This window comes from Mus musculus, chromosome 12 (genome assembly GCF_000001635.26).
Source record: "Mus musculus strain C57BL/6J chromosome 12, GRCm38.p6 C57BL/6J".
Classification (NCBI taxonomy): domain Eukaryota; kingdom Metazoa; phylum Chordata; class Mammalia; order Rodentia; family Muridae; genus Mus; species Mus musculus.
Window position 1 is genome coordinate 54738125 of NC_000078.6, and position 17389 is coordinate 54755513.

A 17389-nucleotide genomic window follows, 5' to 3' on the forward strand; every position below is an offset into this window, starting at 1 on the left:
TGTGGATGGGCAATATGGTTGCTAGTGCTTTGGAGCAAGGAGCCGGTTGTTGACAGGGCAAGGTCCTTGGCTGTAGCAAAAAAAGGTTCCAGGACCCCAGGAGAACAAAGGGGAAAAAACGAAGTGCAGACCTATGTACCTCGGGGACTGTGTGCACCCTCCTAGGGTTGCAGTGAATATTACCCAGTGACCTGACAAACCCAAGAATCCTGTAAAACACCATAGCTGTTTATCACCCCTCTCCAAACCACTAGCAGAGTACAGCAAAACCTCAGCAGCTTCAACAGAGAAAGCAACACAACCGTTCGCTCTAATCTTAAGTACCACAGCATACCAGGGGAGAGCGCGAACGCAGTCCCCCACTACCACAAATTATGCAGTCGAGTTTCCCGCATTTGGGGAAATCGCAGGGGTCAGCACATCCGGAGTGCAATGGATAAGCCTCGCCCTGGGAAAACCACCTTCGTGATCATGGTATCTCCCCTGCCAGGTAAGTATGAGTTGTTGATACCCGCAACAGGCCCTCCCTCAACACGCACTCCTTTCAAACGCACGGTCGCCTCCTCCGCGCCACCGCCACGTCCTTCACACCTCTGCCACGATGCTCCTCTCACGAAAATCACACGCGTGTCACGCGGGACACTCCACCCGAGACTGGTTCTTCGGGTTGCCCGGGACCGGCAGCCACTGCGCGCCTCTCATCTGCATACGCCCCGCCCACAGGCGGCTTAGTCTTCTCTTCTCTTCCTCGCCTCTCTTCTCTTCTTCTCTCTTCTTTTCTTTTTTCTTCCCCTGGCCTGCAGGAGACCGCGATGGGCACACAGTAGCCTCGGGCACACTATGTATGTATGAGATGAACTGACTAAGGTTTCTTTATGGCCTGGGATGACCCTCGGGGGTTTGTGCTTACCAAGGCAAGCAAGTCAGTCTACCCTGTCGAGCTACACTCTCAGCCCTATGAACTACACATATAAACCCGGCTACAAGTTCTCAGGCAGAAAACATTGCTACACTGACTATGGAGGCTCACACCTTCCTGGATCCTAACGGTTGCGAACCAGACGCAAGAGGAGGGTCTGGACCTACTCTTCCCGTTGCCTAACTTATTTTTATGGTGGTGGGGGTGGATTCCTCTCCGGTCGTTAGGAGTGGCCGGAACTCTAAGCAGCTTCTACCTGCAGAGCCATCTTGTGCTCTCCCTCCCATCCCCTTTAACTGACCCCAAACTATTGGTATACATTGAAAGAGTGAATTAGTTTTTCATTTTCCTTCCCTCCCACCCTCCCTCCCTCCTTACCTCCCTTCCTCCCTACCTTTTGTTTTTTATTATTATTTTTTTAATTTGGTTTTTGAGACAGGGTTTCTCTGTGTAGCCCTGGCTGTCCTGGAACTCACTCTGTAGACCAGGCTGGCCTCGAACTCAGAAATCCACCTGCCTCTGCCTCCCGAGTGCTGGGTTTAAAGGCGAGCACCACCACCGCCCGGCTCCCTCCCTACCTTTTAATATTCACTCTCACACTGAAAGAAAGATGAAATTTCAAGACCTGTAAGTCATATAAAGTACTCAGAAATTGCTGGTTGTTTGTGAGCCTAGAGGCTGCCTGGGGCTGAGAAAAAAGAAAAACAAACCTGGGTATGCCCCGTAGTTAAAACATTCCCGGGAACAGCTTAACCTTAAAGATAAAGAGGAATGTGAGGACAAGCAGGGCTATCTCGTCTGGGTCAACACCACCTGGCCGGAACCTCCCCTCTGTCTACTGCCCCTTGACGCTGGGTAAAGTCATACATCAACTGGTTGCTATGTGAACAGAGATAAGCCCCTAGCCCACAGGAACAAAGTCCTGATGCCCTTTTGCTGACATGCAATCTTTCTGTTAATGTTTGAATAAGCCAATAGTGTGTCTAGTGTGTCGCTATGCTGAATCCACACCCCTAAGCCTCTCATCCCATAAAAACCCCTAGCTTTCGAGCCTCGTGACCAACATCCGTTATCTCCTGTGTGAGATGCATGTCGGTCCGGAGCTCCGTCATTAAACGTCCTCATGTAATTACATCACGCTGGTCCTTCGTGACTTTTTGGGTGCACGCCGAATCGGGAATTGAGTGGGGGTTTCCCCACTAGGTCTAACAACACTAATGGCTTAGTTAGGGGTTTTCTATTTCTTTCACAGAACACCATGACCAAAAAAGCAAGCTGGGGAAGAAAGAGTTTCTTTGGCTTACACTTTCGGATCATAGTCCGGCATTGTAGGGCGTCAGGACAGGAACGTGAGCAGGGCCTGAGGTAGGAGCTGATGCAGAGGCCATGAAGGAGTGCTGCTTACTGGCTTGCTTTACATGGCTTGCTTTCTTATGGAACCCAGGGATGGCTCTCGGATCACTGACTGAGAAAGTAAGTGCCTTACAGCCTGATCTCACAGAGGCCTTTCTTCCACTGAGGCTCCCTTCCTTTCTGATGTCAAGCACAAACCCAGCCATTACATCTAACTGGACTCGTCATTCTGTGGGATCTGCACGCTGATGACCAGTGCTTTCCAGTCGACAGATCTTGCTTTTGGCCTCCAGGATCAATTTTTTTTTTATTTCCCCCCTCCCGCCCCCCCCCCCCCCCAGCTGAAACAGCTTTGGACACACACAGGACACACACAGCTCTGACCAGTTAAGACACCGGCCAGTCCCCAGGGAGAGCATCTGCCAGGAAATGAAAATCAAAGCCCCTGTTCTAAGTTCTCTGCCTCCCCAGTTGCTCTACTTGGAAATCAGGCAGCCGGCTCGGTGCCCAGAGGCCACGGTTAGGTGGGCTGGTTTATACTGCTCTGGAATACAGACAGCTCTCTCCAATGGGTCTTCTCTGGGTATGGGCGGCAGGGGTGTGGGTTTGTAGAGGGTAGTCCTTCCTGTCTGCGGTGCTCAGTTTTACTTTCCCCCAGTCAAAGTTAAATCCCAACAGACACCTCTTCAACACCCCGAGTTTCGAGGAAGCAGACGGATGTGGGTGGACAAACTCCACCATTCGATACAAAGTACAGGGAGTGTCTCACCTCACTTCCCTTCAAAAGCTTTTTTGTTTTTGTTGTTGTTGTTTAATTGCAAGTTGATGTGTGCCAAGACTTTTCAAGGGATATGCAACACACAGGTCTACGCACTCCAGATTGGGGGGGGGGGGGGCACAGCAGACAAAAGTACGGACGCTACCAAAGTCCAACTCCACCTCGATGGACCAAGGATCTTCATTGGAGCTGCTTACAGTAATACCACGGGTGAAGGGTGACTTAAAGAAGCAGGGATGACTCAAAGACAGCTGTGTAGAGAGACTCTCTTGGGTCCTGTAGGGAAGCATCACCTGTCAGTAAAAAAGCTGTTGGCATATTAGCTTAGGCGGGAAACAGGAAGTAGGAGCGCTGGGCCAGGAAACCCGAAGAAGACCACCAAGCAGTCGAATCCGTTGCATAGCATTGGGGTCTCTTTATTTAAGCTCGAGTTTGGGCTATATCGCCTTCTCTGACACGGGAGAACGGGGCGTGGCCCCGAACCCAGCTTCAGGCAAGCATTTGTAGAGGCAAGAAAGGTCTGGTGTCTAGCCTGGTGCACTTCTGAGAGGAGGGCCATTGCAGCCTTTAACGTAATTGGCTGGTGCTGTTTACCAAACCCTAAACTCAACTTCAGTTTTCCCCCTCACTGGTGGCTCTTAGGAAGTGAAATGTCAGGGGCAGATTTGTAACCTGGAGGTGCAGATTGGTTGGGCAGTAGCCTGGAAACTGGTGCTAGACACAGGTCTTGTGTGTGTGTGTGTGTGTGTGTGTGTGTGTGTGTGTGTGTGTGTGTGTGTAACCTGGAAAGTGGTGCTAGGAACCAGCCTGTTAACTTGAGTTCAACCTCAGGTCAGGTTCTCTAAGATGGAGTCTGAACCCAAAAGATTTGGTCTCTTAGGAGTCCCGGCAGGGATAGAGGATTTTTTTTTTTTTTTTTTTTTTTGGTTTTTTGAGACAGGGTTTCTCTCTGTAGCTCTGGCTGTCCTGGAACTCACTCTGTAGACCAGGCTGGCCTCTAACTCAGAAATTTGCCTGCCTCTGCCTCCCAAGTGCTGGGATTAAAGGCGAGCGCCACCACGCCCGGCGAACTTTTCTTTTTTTGGATAGAGGATTCTGAAATAGGGTTATTCTCCCAGAATGCTGATGGAGACTGTAGGTCAGTGAACCCTAGGAGCCAGAACTAGCCTGGAGGCAGGACCTAGAAGAGAATGAATGTATAATTGATTTACAAGGTACTGGGAAGCAGCCAAAGCTTTGGGCCTAGGCATTTACTTAATCAAGTCAATCTCAGAGTTGTTATTCTGCTGTGAGGAGCTGTATCATCAGAGCCCTCCCCAGCCTGGGCAACAGTTCAGCAAAGAGAGCCAGGAACCCGGAGTGAGTGCACACCGCACGGAGCAGCCTCAGGCCGCTGAAGAGGCAGCTCAGCTGATCTACACCTCTGCTGGTCTGCTCTCAGAGGCTCCTTTGCAGCTTGCTTCTCTGAGGGTGAGTCTCAGCACAGCAGCCCTTACTGTTCACTCCTGGGAGGGAGGGGTGGGGGTGGGGGCTGGTGGAGCTGGTCAGTTTCAGGGACTTCCTGAAACTATTTTGAGCCCTGTTGCCTCCACCTTAAGAAGTTCTTAGCCGGGCGGTGGTGGCGCACGCCTTTAATCCCAGTACTTGGGAGGCAGAGGCAGGCGGATTTCTGAGTTCGAGGCCAGCCTGGTCTACAAAGTGAGTTCCAGGACAGCCAGGGCTATACAGAGAAACCCTGTCTCGAAAAACCAAAAAAAAAAAAAAAAAAAAAGAAGTTCTTATGGGGGTGGGGGTTTGGGGATTTAGCTCAGTGGTAGAGCGCTTGCCTAGCAAGCGCAAGGCCCTGCATTCGGTCCTCAGCTCTGGAAAAAAAAAAAAAAGAAAAAAAAGAAAAGACAAACTAACAAGAAGTTCCCATCATGTGGAGTGAGGGGTCCACAGCAGTGTATGCGTGTGCTGTGCGCAGTTTCCGTGGAGTCCAAGAGAAGGGTATGGGAAACCCTGGAAGTGGGAGTCGTGCGCTGTCGTGGGATGACTAACGTGATGCTGCTGATCCTCTATGGTTCTCTGCAAGAGTGGCAAGAGTGGTACAGGCTCTTGGCGGATGGGCCCTCTCAGCGCCCCTACTTCCAGCCCAAATAAATGACTCTGTTAGCGGACAGCAGCCGGAGCTTGTTAAAATCTAGCTGCTGGAGACAGCCTCGCTCCGTTTTCTGCACCGTGCTCCACTTGACCCAGCTTTCCAGCCTCACTGTCCAGGTAAGTCAGCCAGGGCATGGCAAGCAAGCATTGGGCAGCATGGTAAACAAGAAGGCCTCGCCCTTCTCCCCACTACCCTCTGCCATGCTAAAACACCCTTAGATTACATCCTTAAAGCTAGCCTCCAAGGTTACTTGGTCACCTCCTCCTCCAGAGGCCGACCACCAAGGCCCAGCTATCAAAGTGTTCAAGTCAAGCAATTAAAAGCCCCCTTTTGACCACCCCAATTAACACGTCCAATCAAGTTGAAGCACCTCATTTTAACTTGGGCTTTCCTATTTTACCTTACAAACTGCCTTTTTCCAGTGGGTCAGGTCTGTCTCCTCTGTCCAGAAGGAGTCCTTTGGTGCCCCCCCCTCACTCCACCCCTCACCCTGACATGTATTCCTCTCCCTTGCCCTCTATCTTCTGCCTGTCTCTTATTCCCTGCCTTTTGTCCCTTTGGGGCAAGTAAGTCTACTTTGTGCTGAAAACTTGGCTCTTAGGGTGTCTGGAGCCTACACCGGTCCCTCCAGTAAATCTTGTGGGTATGTGTGTGTCCCTCTTCACATTCACTGCCAAACTCTTAACCCCACTGCGCCCCCCTCCCCTCCTGCACTGCGTTCCCATGGTGTTGAAGACTCAGTTTCATGTCCTGGGCCTCCCCAACCAGGTAGGTAAAAGCAGCCTCTGGGCTTGGAACCCTGCATGCTTCTGTCATCTGCTAGTGCCACCTCTCCCGAGACTGCCAGGATGATAGGCAAACACATGGACGCCTCAACGGAGTGAATCCAGAGTGGGTGGTGTGTGTACAGGGAAGTAGCAGAGAGCAGTCAATGACCCATTCCACTGGCATAAAGCTCTCCTCTGTATGCCTCAGACAGAGCGATGTTTGTACATACTTGCTTTGGGTCCCATTAACTACACCTAATCCTGTGCATGTGAGCATGCTATATAGCAAGAGTGTCCAGGTCAAGGGCTAACTTCTGGGGCCTGGTTCTCCCCCCACCCCAGGGCTCTGGGGATCAAACCAAGGTTCTCGGGCTTGACAGCAGGGAACTTTACCCAGTGAGCCACCCGGCTTGCTGCTCCAAACCCTTCTGGGGAGGGGGTGGGGTGTAACATCTATTAGGCCCTGGCTGGCCTGGAACTTCCTATGTAGACTAGGCTGGCATTGAGACTCAGAGCTCTCCTGCCACAGCTGGGGTTACAGGCATGTACCACACCTGTTCTCCCTTGGTTTCAGAGGCAGGTGTTCACCTCCGGGGCTTGCCTGGCCTTAGACACACAGCAGCAGTCCTGGGGTCACAGGAACGTGGCAGAAGGCTCATCCACACATGTTATTTCTCCAGGTGTTGGTGAGAAAGCCCTGCACACTATCTGCTAGTTCTGTGGCCTACCCAAGGCCTTTAGCTAGTATATGCAGCTGCTACCTACTACCCCGGACCCCGGGACGCATGCTAACAATGAATCCCGGGCCAGCCAAGTGGCCTTAGGGGTGGTAAACACACTTGCCCCACAGCTTACAGCTGGAGTCACATCCATGTGGTGGAAGGAGAGATTTGACTCCCAGAAGCCCTCCTCTGACCTCAGCTCAGGTCCCTGCCCTCACACACTACATACACTCATCTGAAAATAGAATCGGGTTGGAGAGCGGTTTCGGTGACTGAGCACACCGGCTGCTCTTCCCTAGGACCCTTGGTTGGTTTCCCAGCATCCACTACACTGAAGCTCTGGTTCTGGGGACCCTATGTTCTCCTCTACCCCACCTCCCCACTTTCTGGCCTCCAGCAACTGCACTTGGAGCAGACAGACAGATGGGCAGGCAAAAGAGCTCATACAGAGTAAATAAAAAATAAGCAAAAAATGTAATAAAAATTTTCAGAATACTCACTCCTTTCTGCTCCTAAAGCGACCACCTTTTTAAAAACAAAATAACCTACGGGTAAGAGAACTGCTGTATCCTTTGTCCCTCTTCCATTTCTCGGCTATTACACACCTTCACATTTCTGAAGCACGGCACCAACATTTATTAGTCCTCACAACATCCCTGTGAGGTAGGTCAACATGTCCTTTATAGCAGAGAATGGAGAAGCCAGAAGAGGCTCTTGCCCATACCGGATTGAGGCTTCAAGAGCAGCTGGTGAGGGTGGGAGGGAATCCAGAAGCAAGGGCCCTTGGTCCTGCACTCACCCACTGGGACACGAGTGGGTGTATTTCTACCAATTAGGGTCACGCACACAAAGGACAAAAAATGTCTGGGCCGATAACAGAAAAACCAACGTTGGAACGGCACCGGCAAACATGTCAAGAGAGCAAGCACACTAACCAGCAGAGGGAGGAGGCTGGGTCTGGGTCTTGGGTAGACCCTGACCCAGAATCATCAGGGTGGTTTGTAGAAATGTAAACAAACTAGGAACTCGTTCCAGGGTGACCAGCCGAACTCCCTGTGGTTTCCAAATAGGAGAGGAGTAAGAAATATATGAGAAGTCCATCATCCAAGTCCAGTTTACACTGGGGGCACAGGAAGCAGTCTGGGCCAGTCAGAAAGACCAGGCGTGGGTGACACAGACCCAGGGACTCTTCATCTGTCTGCACCCCACCTTTCGTCCTGGGGACCACCCCCTCCCTCCTCCTAGCAGATAGCTTTTCCTCTACACCACTCACTAGACAGCCATGGTAGCCACCAAATGGCTCGGCTGACGAATGTCTCCCGGTTATCTGCTGAGATAGGCAGGGAATCCAGGGAATTGTAGACGGGGATCTAGGGAACCATGATACTCCTGCATTTTGAATCAGTGCACCCAGAAGGTCACTCTACGTGAGGTAAAGCATTCAGTGAACCTGGTTTGGCCATTTCAAACAAAGGGGGCCGGGGGGTGGGGGAGGGAGGAAAGAAAGAAAAAAAAAAGATAAAGAAAAGACCTTCACTGTAAAGCATAATGCCGGAGTAGATTTATTATCGCTACCCTGAATTCCAGAGCCATACAAGGAGCATGGAGTCAAAACGCCACTGCTGTCTCTGGGCGTTTACAATATTGGTTTAGTCCACAAGTTTAAGGCAAACATACTAACGCATCTGCTTTTCTTCAGAGATCATACTTATAAAGCTTACATAAAGTCTGACCCGAAACTTCTACGTTCATTAATTCAAAGTAAGTCTCGTTAAGACGCTTTACACAGATACATGAAAGAACTAAGGGAACAGGATGCTTAAAAAATATTCAGAAAGGCAACCTTTATCTTGTGTGAACAGAGAGTACTTTGAGAATGTTAAAACAGGACAAGCGATTCTTAGGTAAATAAGGCCTGCAGCCACAGAACCGCCACATAGGAAATAAACACAGTAAGACAGGCTTCTCAAAGAAAAGAGAGGGTAGAACTTTGGGCTTCTTGGAAGGTGGAGTGCGAGGTGGCAGGCCGCTGCCCTGCAGCCGGTGAGCCCTGCTGCTCCACTGTCTCTCAGAAGAAGAGCTGATGCACTGTGCCCGCTGTCTCTGTTGTTCCCAGTGAGCTTAGATGCCGGAGGGAGGTCGTCAGGAAAACAAACTGGATTTGAAGGCAGCCCTTTTTGACAGAAGGCAGAGTGAAGCCTATGTGTCTCCATTTAAAACCGCAAGGCAGTTCTGAAGGAGCTGAAGGTTGCCCTGGTGAGGAGGAAACAGGCAGTCACCAGGTATGCCAGTCCTAACAGCTTCAAAGAGTTGTTTGTAAATATTGTTTTTATTACTATTTGATGTATTTGGGTGTTTTGCCTGCATGTTTGTCAGGAGCCACACACAAGCAAGCAAGAAAGCAAGCATAAAAGAAAAATTGTACTCTAATGTCACAATTCTGGAAACATCTCTATAACAGTTTAAAAACAAAGTACCAACCTGTTAAGTAAATAAGTTTCTACCTAGATGAGAATGGTTTAGATTGTTCTACTTAAAAAAATTCATTTGTAAAAAATATATTTTATTTCACATCTGAGACAAAGCTTTTATGGTATATACCAGGCTGGCCTTGCACTCATGATTCCCCTATCTCAGGCTCCAGAGTGCTGGGATGACAGATGTGAGCCACAAAGGCTGTTTTTTTGTTTTTGTTTTTTTCGATACAGGGTTTCTCTGTATAGCCCTGGCTGTCCTGGAACTCACTCTGTAGGCCAGGCTGGCCTCGAACTCAGAAATCCGCCTGCCTCTGCCTCCCAAGTGCTGGGATTAAAGGCATGTGCCATCAACGCCCAGCTGTAAAATAAGACTTTTGAGTCCAAGGTTAACTAGTGAATTTGATTTTTGATTGTGTAATAGTATTAAACTAAAATTAAAAAACAAAAAACAAAAAAACAACCCAGGCTGGAGAGATAGCTCAGCGGTTAAGAGCACTGACTGCTCTTCCGAAGGTCGTGAGTTCAAATCTCAGCAACCACATGGTGGCTCACAACCATCTGTAATGAGATCTGACGCCCTCTTCTGGTGAAAAAAAAAGTGGGATCTGGTGAGACACATTTTTTTTTCCTGGTTTTTTGAGACAGGATTTCTCTGTGTAGCCCTGGCTGTCCTGGAACTCACTCTGTAGACCAGGCTGGCCCCGAACTCAGAAATCGGCCTGTCTCTGCCTCCGCCTGGCAGTGAGACATATCTTTAATCCCAGCACTTGGGACATAGAGACAGGTAGATGGATCTATGGAAGTTCTAGTATAGCTAAGACTACAGAGAGATCTGGTTTAAACTCCCCACAACCACTGTGGTGGTTTGAGTAAGGATGGCCCCATAGGCTCATAGTTAAATACTTAGGAGTGGCATTAGGAGGTGTGGCTTGTTAGAGGAACTGTGTCAAGGAGGCGGTTGGGGGGTGGGGTGGGCTTTGGGGTTTCAAATACCCAAGCCAGACCCAGGCTTTCTTTGCTGGTGGATCAGGATTGAAGGTCTCAGACTGTTCTAGCTACTTCCTGCATGCTTCCATGCTCCCTACCATGATAATAAAGGACCACCCTCTGAAATTATAAGCCAGTCCCCGTTTAAATGCTTTCTTTTATAACAGGTTCTTTGAGTTGGATGGTGGTGATGCCTTTAATTTCAGCCCTCAGGAGGCAGAGGCAGAGGCTGGTGGATCTCTGTGAGTTCCAGGCCAACCTAGCCTACACAGAAAAATCCTGTCTCAAAAATCAAAAAAAAAAAAAAAAAAAGAAAAAAAAAATGAGTTGCCGCGGTTATGGTATCTCTTCACAGATTTAGAACAGTGACTAAGACACAACACTGTGCTAAAAGGAAGAACTTTCCATTGCGGGCAGTAACCCTAGCTCCTGGGGGCCTGAGGCAGGAGACTGTCAGTTTGAGACCATGCTAGACTACATAAGAAGACCCTGCCATTTTAAACCTGAGGTACAGTGAATGGGAGGCATAGAAGACAAACAGGTAAAGGCATTTGCTTCACAAGCCCGGTGACCTAAGCTGAGCCCCTGAACCCCACGCAAAAAGCGAAGTCTAGTGGGGCATCTGCATCCCAGATGGCGTCAGCTAGAGTTTCTACTTCTTGTGAAGAAACACGGTGACCGCGGGAGCTCCTGTAGAGGACAACAGGTAAGTTGGGGTTGGTGCACAGGGTCAGCTATGCAGCCCATTATCATCATGGTGGGAAGCAGGGCAGCTTGGAGGCAGACATGGTGCTGAGAGGTCTGCCTTGCTGCCTCTGGATCAGTAGGGAGGGAGGGAGGGAGGGAGGGAGGGAGGGAGGGAGGGAGGGAGGGAGACACTGACTGACTCTGAGACTCTAGCACATTCTGGTAATCCTAGAACTCAGGACAGAAATATTGCCATGAGTTTAAACTGAGCCTGAATTTACAGAGTAAGTTTTAGAAGATTTTAGTCTTAAAAAGAGAAAGAGAATCAACATTTGAAGATGGGGTGTAGCTCAGTGGTAGAATACTTGCCTAGCATATGCAAAGTCCTGGATTTGATCGGCATCACAGAGAAGAAAAATGAAAATCAACATCCCGAAGCCAGCATAATAGCAGTTTCGAGCAAGAACCATTCATGGATTAAACAAAAATCTCAGATTTATTTTATGTATATGAGCTTTTGTATGCATGCATGTATGTATGTATATATGCCTGTATGTATGCATGTATGTATGCATGTATGTACACTCCATGCATGCCTGGTTCCTGTAGAGGACCTGTTATTCCCTAGAACTGGAGTTACAAACCACATGTGGGTGCTGGGGGTGAAACCCATCTCCATCCCCTCTACAAAAACTTAGCTCTTAGCCTAATGAGCTCTTTCTCCATCACACACTGATGGGTTTTAAAACATAAGGATGTGGGGCTGGAGAGATGGATGCTCAATGGTTAAAAAGCACTGCCTGTTTTTCCAGAGAGCCTGGGTTTAATTCCCAGTATGGCAGTTCACAACTGTCTGTAACTCCAGTTCCAGGGGATCCAACACCCTCACAGACATACACGCAGGCAATGAAATAAAAATAATTTTAAAAAATTATCTTGCTGAGTGGCGGTGGCACATCTTTAATCCCATTGCTCTGGAGGTAGAGACAGGTAGATCTCTGTGAGTTCAAAGTCAGCCTGTTCTATAAAGCAAGTTCCAGAATAGCCAAGGCTATACAAAATCCCTGTCTCAAGAGAAATAGCAAAAAATGAAAAATCTTCCATGCTCTATTAGGACTTTATTTCTTTTTATGCTTATCATAGAATAATAGCCTATGTATTAATATGCTACAATTCATCCATTCACCCACTGGATAGAATATTGATTGCTTTCATTTTTTTTCTGAGACTTTTTTTTTGTTTTGTTTTGTTTTGTTTTTTTGTTTTTTGAGACAGGGTTTCTCTGTGTAGCCCTGGCTGTCCTGGAACTCACTCTGTAGACCAGGCTGGCCTCAAACTCAGAAATCCACCTGCCTCTGCCTCTCGAGTGCTGGGATTAAAGGCGTGCGCCACCACGCCTGGCTGAGACGTATCTTTTTAAAAAAGATATGTTTTGTATCAAAAGATGGCCTAGTCGGCCATCACTGGAAAGAGAGGCCCATTGGGCATGCAAACTTTATATGCCCCAGTACAGGGGAGCGCCAGGGCCAAAAAGGGGGAGTGGGTGGGTAGGGGAGTGGGGGTGGATGGGTATGGGGGACTTTTGGTATAGCATTGGAAATGTAAATGAGCTAAATATCTAATAAAAAATGGAAAAAAAAGATATGTTTTTATTTGTATGTGTATCCCACATATATTCAGGTGTTTACGGAGACCACAAAAGGATGTTCTGTCTCCTGAACATGGAGCTAGGATGGTTATGAGCCACCTGACTCAGGTGCTGCTTGTAACTGCTGTGGCATCTCTCCAGCACCAAAGATGTAACCCAGGCTAGCCTTGAACTTGTGACCCTACCTCTGCCTCTTCCAGTGTATCCTACAGGTATGCATTACCACTACTGGCAAACACCAGTTTGTGTGTGTGTGTCTCAGCATGTGGGTAGGTTAAAGTACAACGTCCCAAGTAGAGGTTGAGGCAGGAAGATCACTGAGTTTAAGGCCAGCCTGGTCTACCTAGTGAGCTCTAACCAAACCTGTAGAGTTAAGAAGCTGCCTCTAGCCGGGCGTGGTGGTGCACGCCTTTAATCCCAGCACTCGGGAGGCAGAGACAGGCGGATTTCTGAGTTCGAGGCCAGCCTGGTCTACAAAGTGAGTTCTAGGACAGCCAGGGCTATACAGAGAAACCCTGTCTCAAAAAACCAAAAAACCAAAAAAAAAAGAAGCTGCCTCAACAATAACAACAACAGACAGACAGACAGACAGCCTTATTCCCATGCTGTCAGCACAGGAATGTAGCTCAGTGACAGAATGCTGGCTGGCATGCACAGAATCCTAGGTACAGTTTTAGTACTGAAAACAACAAAACCTCAAATAAGGACCGATGAGAGGGCTAATCAAGTATGAGCCCTTACTGCCTAAACCTCAGTTTATCTGGAAACTTATACAAAGGAGAAGCAAACCCAAGAGGTGTCCTTTGACTTCCACACATACATACATGTAAACATGTGCACACACACACAAAAGTGTAAAGAAAACATCCAAATAATCCAAGGGCAATTGTGCCAATCTCCTGTAGGAGGTTGATCAAAGGATTAGCATCTATTTTATAACTGACTCAATTTAAAATTACATAATTAAATAGTCTTTTAAGATTTATTTTATGTATGTGAGTACACTGTCACTGTCTTCGGACACACCAGAAGAGGGCATCAGATCCCATTACAGATGGTTGTGAGCCACCATGTGGTTGCTGGAAACTGAACTCAGGACCTCTGGAAGAGCAGTCAGTGCTCTTAACCACTAAGCCATCTCTCCAGCCCCCATGATTAAATATTTAATGACACTACCTTTGCATGCTTCAGTTCTAGTTCTGCAAGTTCCACTAAATTTTTTCTGAATGCAGCAACTCTTCTTGTCTTAAAATCTATCAGTTCTGCAAACAAAAATAAAACAATTAGAACGGCCACTATAAAGCACGTGCTGAGCCCAAAGGAGGTCTTCAGTACCTTGTTTTGCAGATTCAGATATTTTTTCAAACTTCTGACAGCACAACTGTTGGGAAGTTTCAGCCTGTAGAACATCTTTGTTTTTCGCTCTTGCCTTGTCCAGTGCTTTATTGGCATTTTCATAGTCTACCAGCGACCTAGACCTTCTATAGAGGAGGTCCTGCAAGACAGAACACTCACAGTGTGTGCTGAGCCCTTACCAGTTAGATGCAACACCATCAGCAGCAGCAATGACACTCACACACAGGGAACTTCTTCTTCTTCTTTTTTAAAAGATTTATTTATTATTATATCTAAGTACACTGTAGTTGTCTTCAGATGCATCAGAAGAAGGCATCAGATCCTATTACAGGTGGTTGTGAGCCACCAAGTGGTTGCTGGGATTTGAACTCAGGACCATCAGAAGAGCAGTCAGTGCTCTTAACTGCTGAGCCATCTCACCGGCCCACAAGGGGAACTTCTAGATACTTTGTTTTGGGCTTGAGCCAGAGCTCACGCTTACTCACTAACTATGCTCCAAGCCCCTAAATGTTATTAATAAACAATAGCTTAATTGAAATAGAATTCACATACTTTACAACTCACCCATTTCAAATATATAGCTCGGGGCTTATACTATGTGCACAGAGCTGACTAACTATCTGAACCAATTTTAGACACTATTCACCAATCAGAAAACCCACTCACTATTAATTTTTGGTCTCCATGATTTTACTTATTTTGGACAGGGTCCCAAGTAGTCCAGGATGGCTGCAAACTCACTACAAACTGAAGATGACTTAGAACTCCTGATCTCCAGTCTTCACTTCCCAAGGGCTGACTACAGGCATGCCAACAGTAGACCCGATTTGAAACCCCACCCAAACCCCCCTTCTTTCTTTGAGACAGAATGTTTCACTATGTAACCCTAGCTGGCCTGGCATTCAAAGAGATACAGCTGCCTCTGCCTTCCCAGTGCTGGGATTAAAGGCAAGGGCTACCATACCTAGCTGATTTCTTCCTTTCCACTATGTTTATTAAAAGGTAAATGCTGCTCCTCAGATGGGCTTAGAAAATACTGAGCTGGGTGTGATTTGTGACTTTAATCTGAGGCAGCAAAGGCAGGTAGAGCTCTGTGAGCTGGAGGCCAGCCAAGGCCTTACGGTGAGACCACTCCACCTCAACTCCCCGAAAGTATTTAAAAATTTGCAATCATTTTTACACAGGGGTTGGCTGCACTAATCTTCTTTACACATTCCAATTTAATACATGTGCTGCTGAGGTGAGCAGCAGTCAGATTTACCTTTAAAGCCATGTCAAAAAAGTTACCCATTTCAACCACATTTTTAACAAAGCCTTCAGAAGTGAAGAACCAGGCTGCGGACAATGCTAAGTAGTAGAACAAATGCAAGAACCATGTTCAAGCCTGCTGGGGGTGGGGGGTGGGGGGGCACATCTTCAATTCCAGCAAACACCCACCCCAAACCATGCAAGCTCACAAACTACAACTGCTTTGAAAATTAGGGTATTCTCAGTACTTTCCTGCATCTGTCTTAAAATATTTAGATTTTGTTTTTCTAAGTCTTTGTTGTTTGGTAATTAAGTCTTTTATATACAGCAGGAAATGTGTGAGTTCCCTTAAAATACAAGGCACTTCTATTTAATCGTATTCTCAAGTCAGCCAGAGACTTATTTAGACCAAATCAGAACCTAGTAAGTAGGTAGGGCTGGCGAGATGCCTCAGTGGGTAAGAGCACTGACTGTTCTGAAAGGTCCTGAGTTCAGTTCCCAGCAACCGCATGGTGGCTCACAACCACCCGTTAAGAGATCTGACGCCCTCTTCTAGTGCGTCTGAAGACAGCTACAGTGTACTTATTTATAATAAATAGATCTTTAGGCTGGAGTGAGCAGAGGTCCTAAATTCAATCTCCAACAACCACATGAAGGCTCACAACCATCTGTACAGCTACAGTGTGCTCATGTACATGAATCTTATTTGAGCACTTCATTCATTCATTCATTCATTCATTTTGACAGGATTTTGCTGTGTAGCCCAGGCTGTCCTGGAACTTATACACCAAGCTGGCCTCCAAGTCAGAGATCTACCTGCCTCTGCCTCCAGAGTGCTGGGATTAAAGATGTCTTGCTCCAGGAAAGTTACTTTCATACAGCATTTATTTATCTTTTGAGACAAAGTCTTACTACAAAGCCAAGATAGCCTCACATTCATTTCTCCTGTCCACCCTACCAAGTGGTAGGATCCTATCCATCACAGAGCACTGCACAGCGTGAAAATAAAATCAGTGTCCCCATAAGCCAACTCTTCACACTTTTCCATCCAATCGTATCTGAAGAAATGACAGCAGTTACCTTAGCTGCTTGAGACTCCCGCAAGTAGTACTTTAATAGGTCAGAGAGCTTGAGGTCCTCGTCAGCAGACACCCGAGCTTCTATTTTCTGAAAAAGGGGACCTGTATATTAGATCACCTGCTACATTCTATTTTAAGTAAAAACACTGAAGAACTACAGACCCCATTCTGCTTTTTCAGGGTGACTTTTGTAATTCTAACATGAAATGAACAGTAACACTAATGAATTTGTGGAATAATAAATAACAAGTTTATGGAATAACATTAATGAATTTCTACATTTGAAAACTGGTTTTCCTACCATTTTTAGCTTCACCATTATAGAATCTACTGCAATGGCACTGGTAGGTGCTCATCAATAGATGAGGCTTTTTGAGATGAGATGGAAAGGTAGGTGGTGGCAGTGATGGCTAACACCTTTAATCCCAGCACTCTGAGCTCGAGGCCAGTCTGGTCTTCAGATCAGTTCCAGGAGAGTCAGGACTACAGAGTCTCCAAAAGCTGTCCTCCTCCAAAAAAAAGAGATGATGATAAAGGTATGTTTTTGAGAAAGTGTCTCACTAAGTAGCCCAGGATGGCCTGAACTCATGAGTCGCTGCCCCAGCCTCCAAGTGCTGAGATTACAGGCATGCCCATTACATCTGGCTCATGTAATTTGGAGGGGGTGGTTTTAAAAAATTATTATTAATGTACATAGGTGTATGTGAGTGTACACACTTTGACATGTATGGAGGTCAGAGAACAACTTTTGCAAATTGGTTCCTTGCTTTCAACTTTACATTGGTTTCAGGAATTTTGGAAAGCATTTGCTTGCTAAGTCATCTTACCAGCTTCCTCTCAGTTCATTCTCCCTCCATCCCTTCAAACGCCCCTTCCACTGAGACAGGGTCTCACTCACAAACCTGGGAAGCCCTTAAACTTAGGACCCTGCCACTGCTGCTCTTGTGTTGGAATTAAGTAAGGCACCATCAGACCCAGCTTAGAGATGTTGCTGGTTTATTTTCTGAGATAGTGAGTATTTCAATGTGCAGACCTGGCCGACCTTGAACTCAGAGATTCAACTACCTCTAATTCCTGAGCGCTGGGATTAAACATGTACACCAACACATCTGTCCAAAGAGATGTTTTATATGCTAAACACAATAAAGAATCTAATGTGTCTCCTGACTTAAGTTAACCACAAAAAGTCACTTAATTACTTACAAAGTTTAAGTGGAGAAATCTG

The 17389-nt window shown here is 47.1% G+C and overlaps 1 protein-coding gene and 1 non-coding gene across 3 annotated transcripts in view; both read right to left on the bottom strand.

Annotated features, from left to right (window-relative positions):
- Positions 1 to 334: 334 nt before the first annotated feature.
- On the bottom strand, positions 335 to 498 carry Gm22317. Its single transcript, XR_003950361.1, has one exon. It is a non-coding gene; the product is annotated as a U1 spliceosomal RNA (small nuclear RNA).
- A 7716-nt stretch (positions 499 to 8214) lies between these two features.
- Snx6 (sorting nexin 6) overlaps positions 8215 to 17389 on the bottom strand; it is a 49411-nt gene continuing 40236 nt past the window's right edge. The window contains exons 10-13 of one of the 2 annotated variants that reach the window (XM_006516253.4): positions 16166 to 16252; positions 13817 to 13976; positions 13658 to 13743; positions 8215 to 8935 (exon numbers count right to left, since the gene is read on the bottom strand). In XM_006516253.4, coding sequence (XP_006516316.1) covers positions 8882 to 8935; positions 13658 to 13743; positions 13817 to 13976; positions 16166 to 16252 — 387 coding nt within the window. In that variant the 3' untranslated portion in view covers positions 8215 to 8881. The remainder of the gene's footprint in view (positions 8936 to 13657; positions 13744 to 13816; positions 13977 to 16165; positions 16253 to 17389) is intronic. The other variant, NM_026998.3, reaches the window with a different exon arrangement.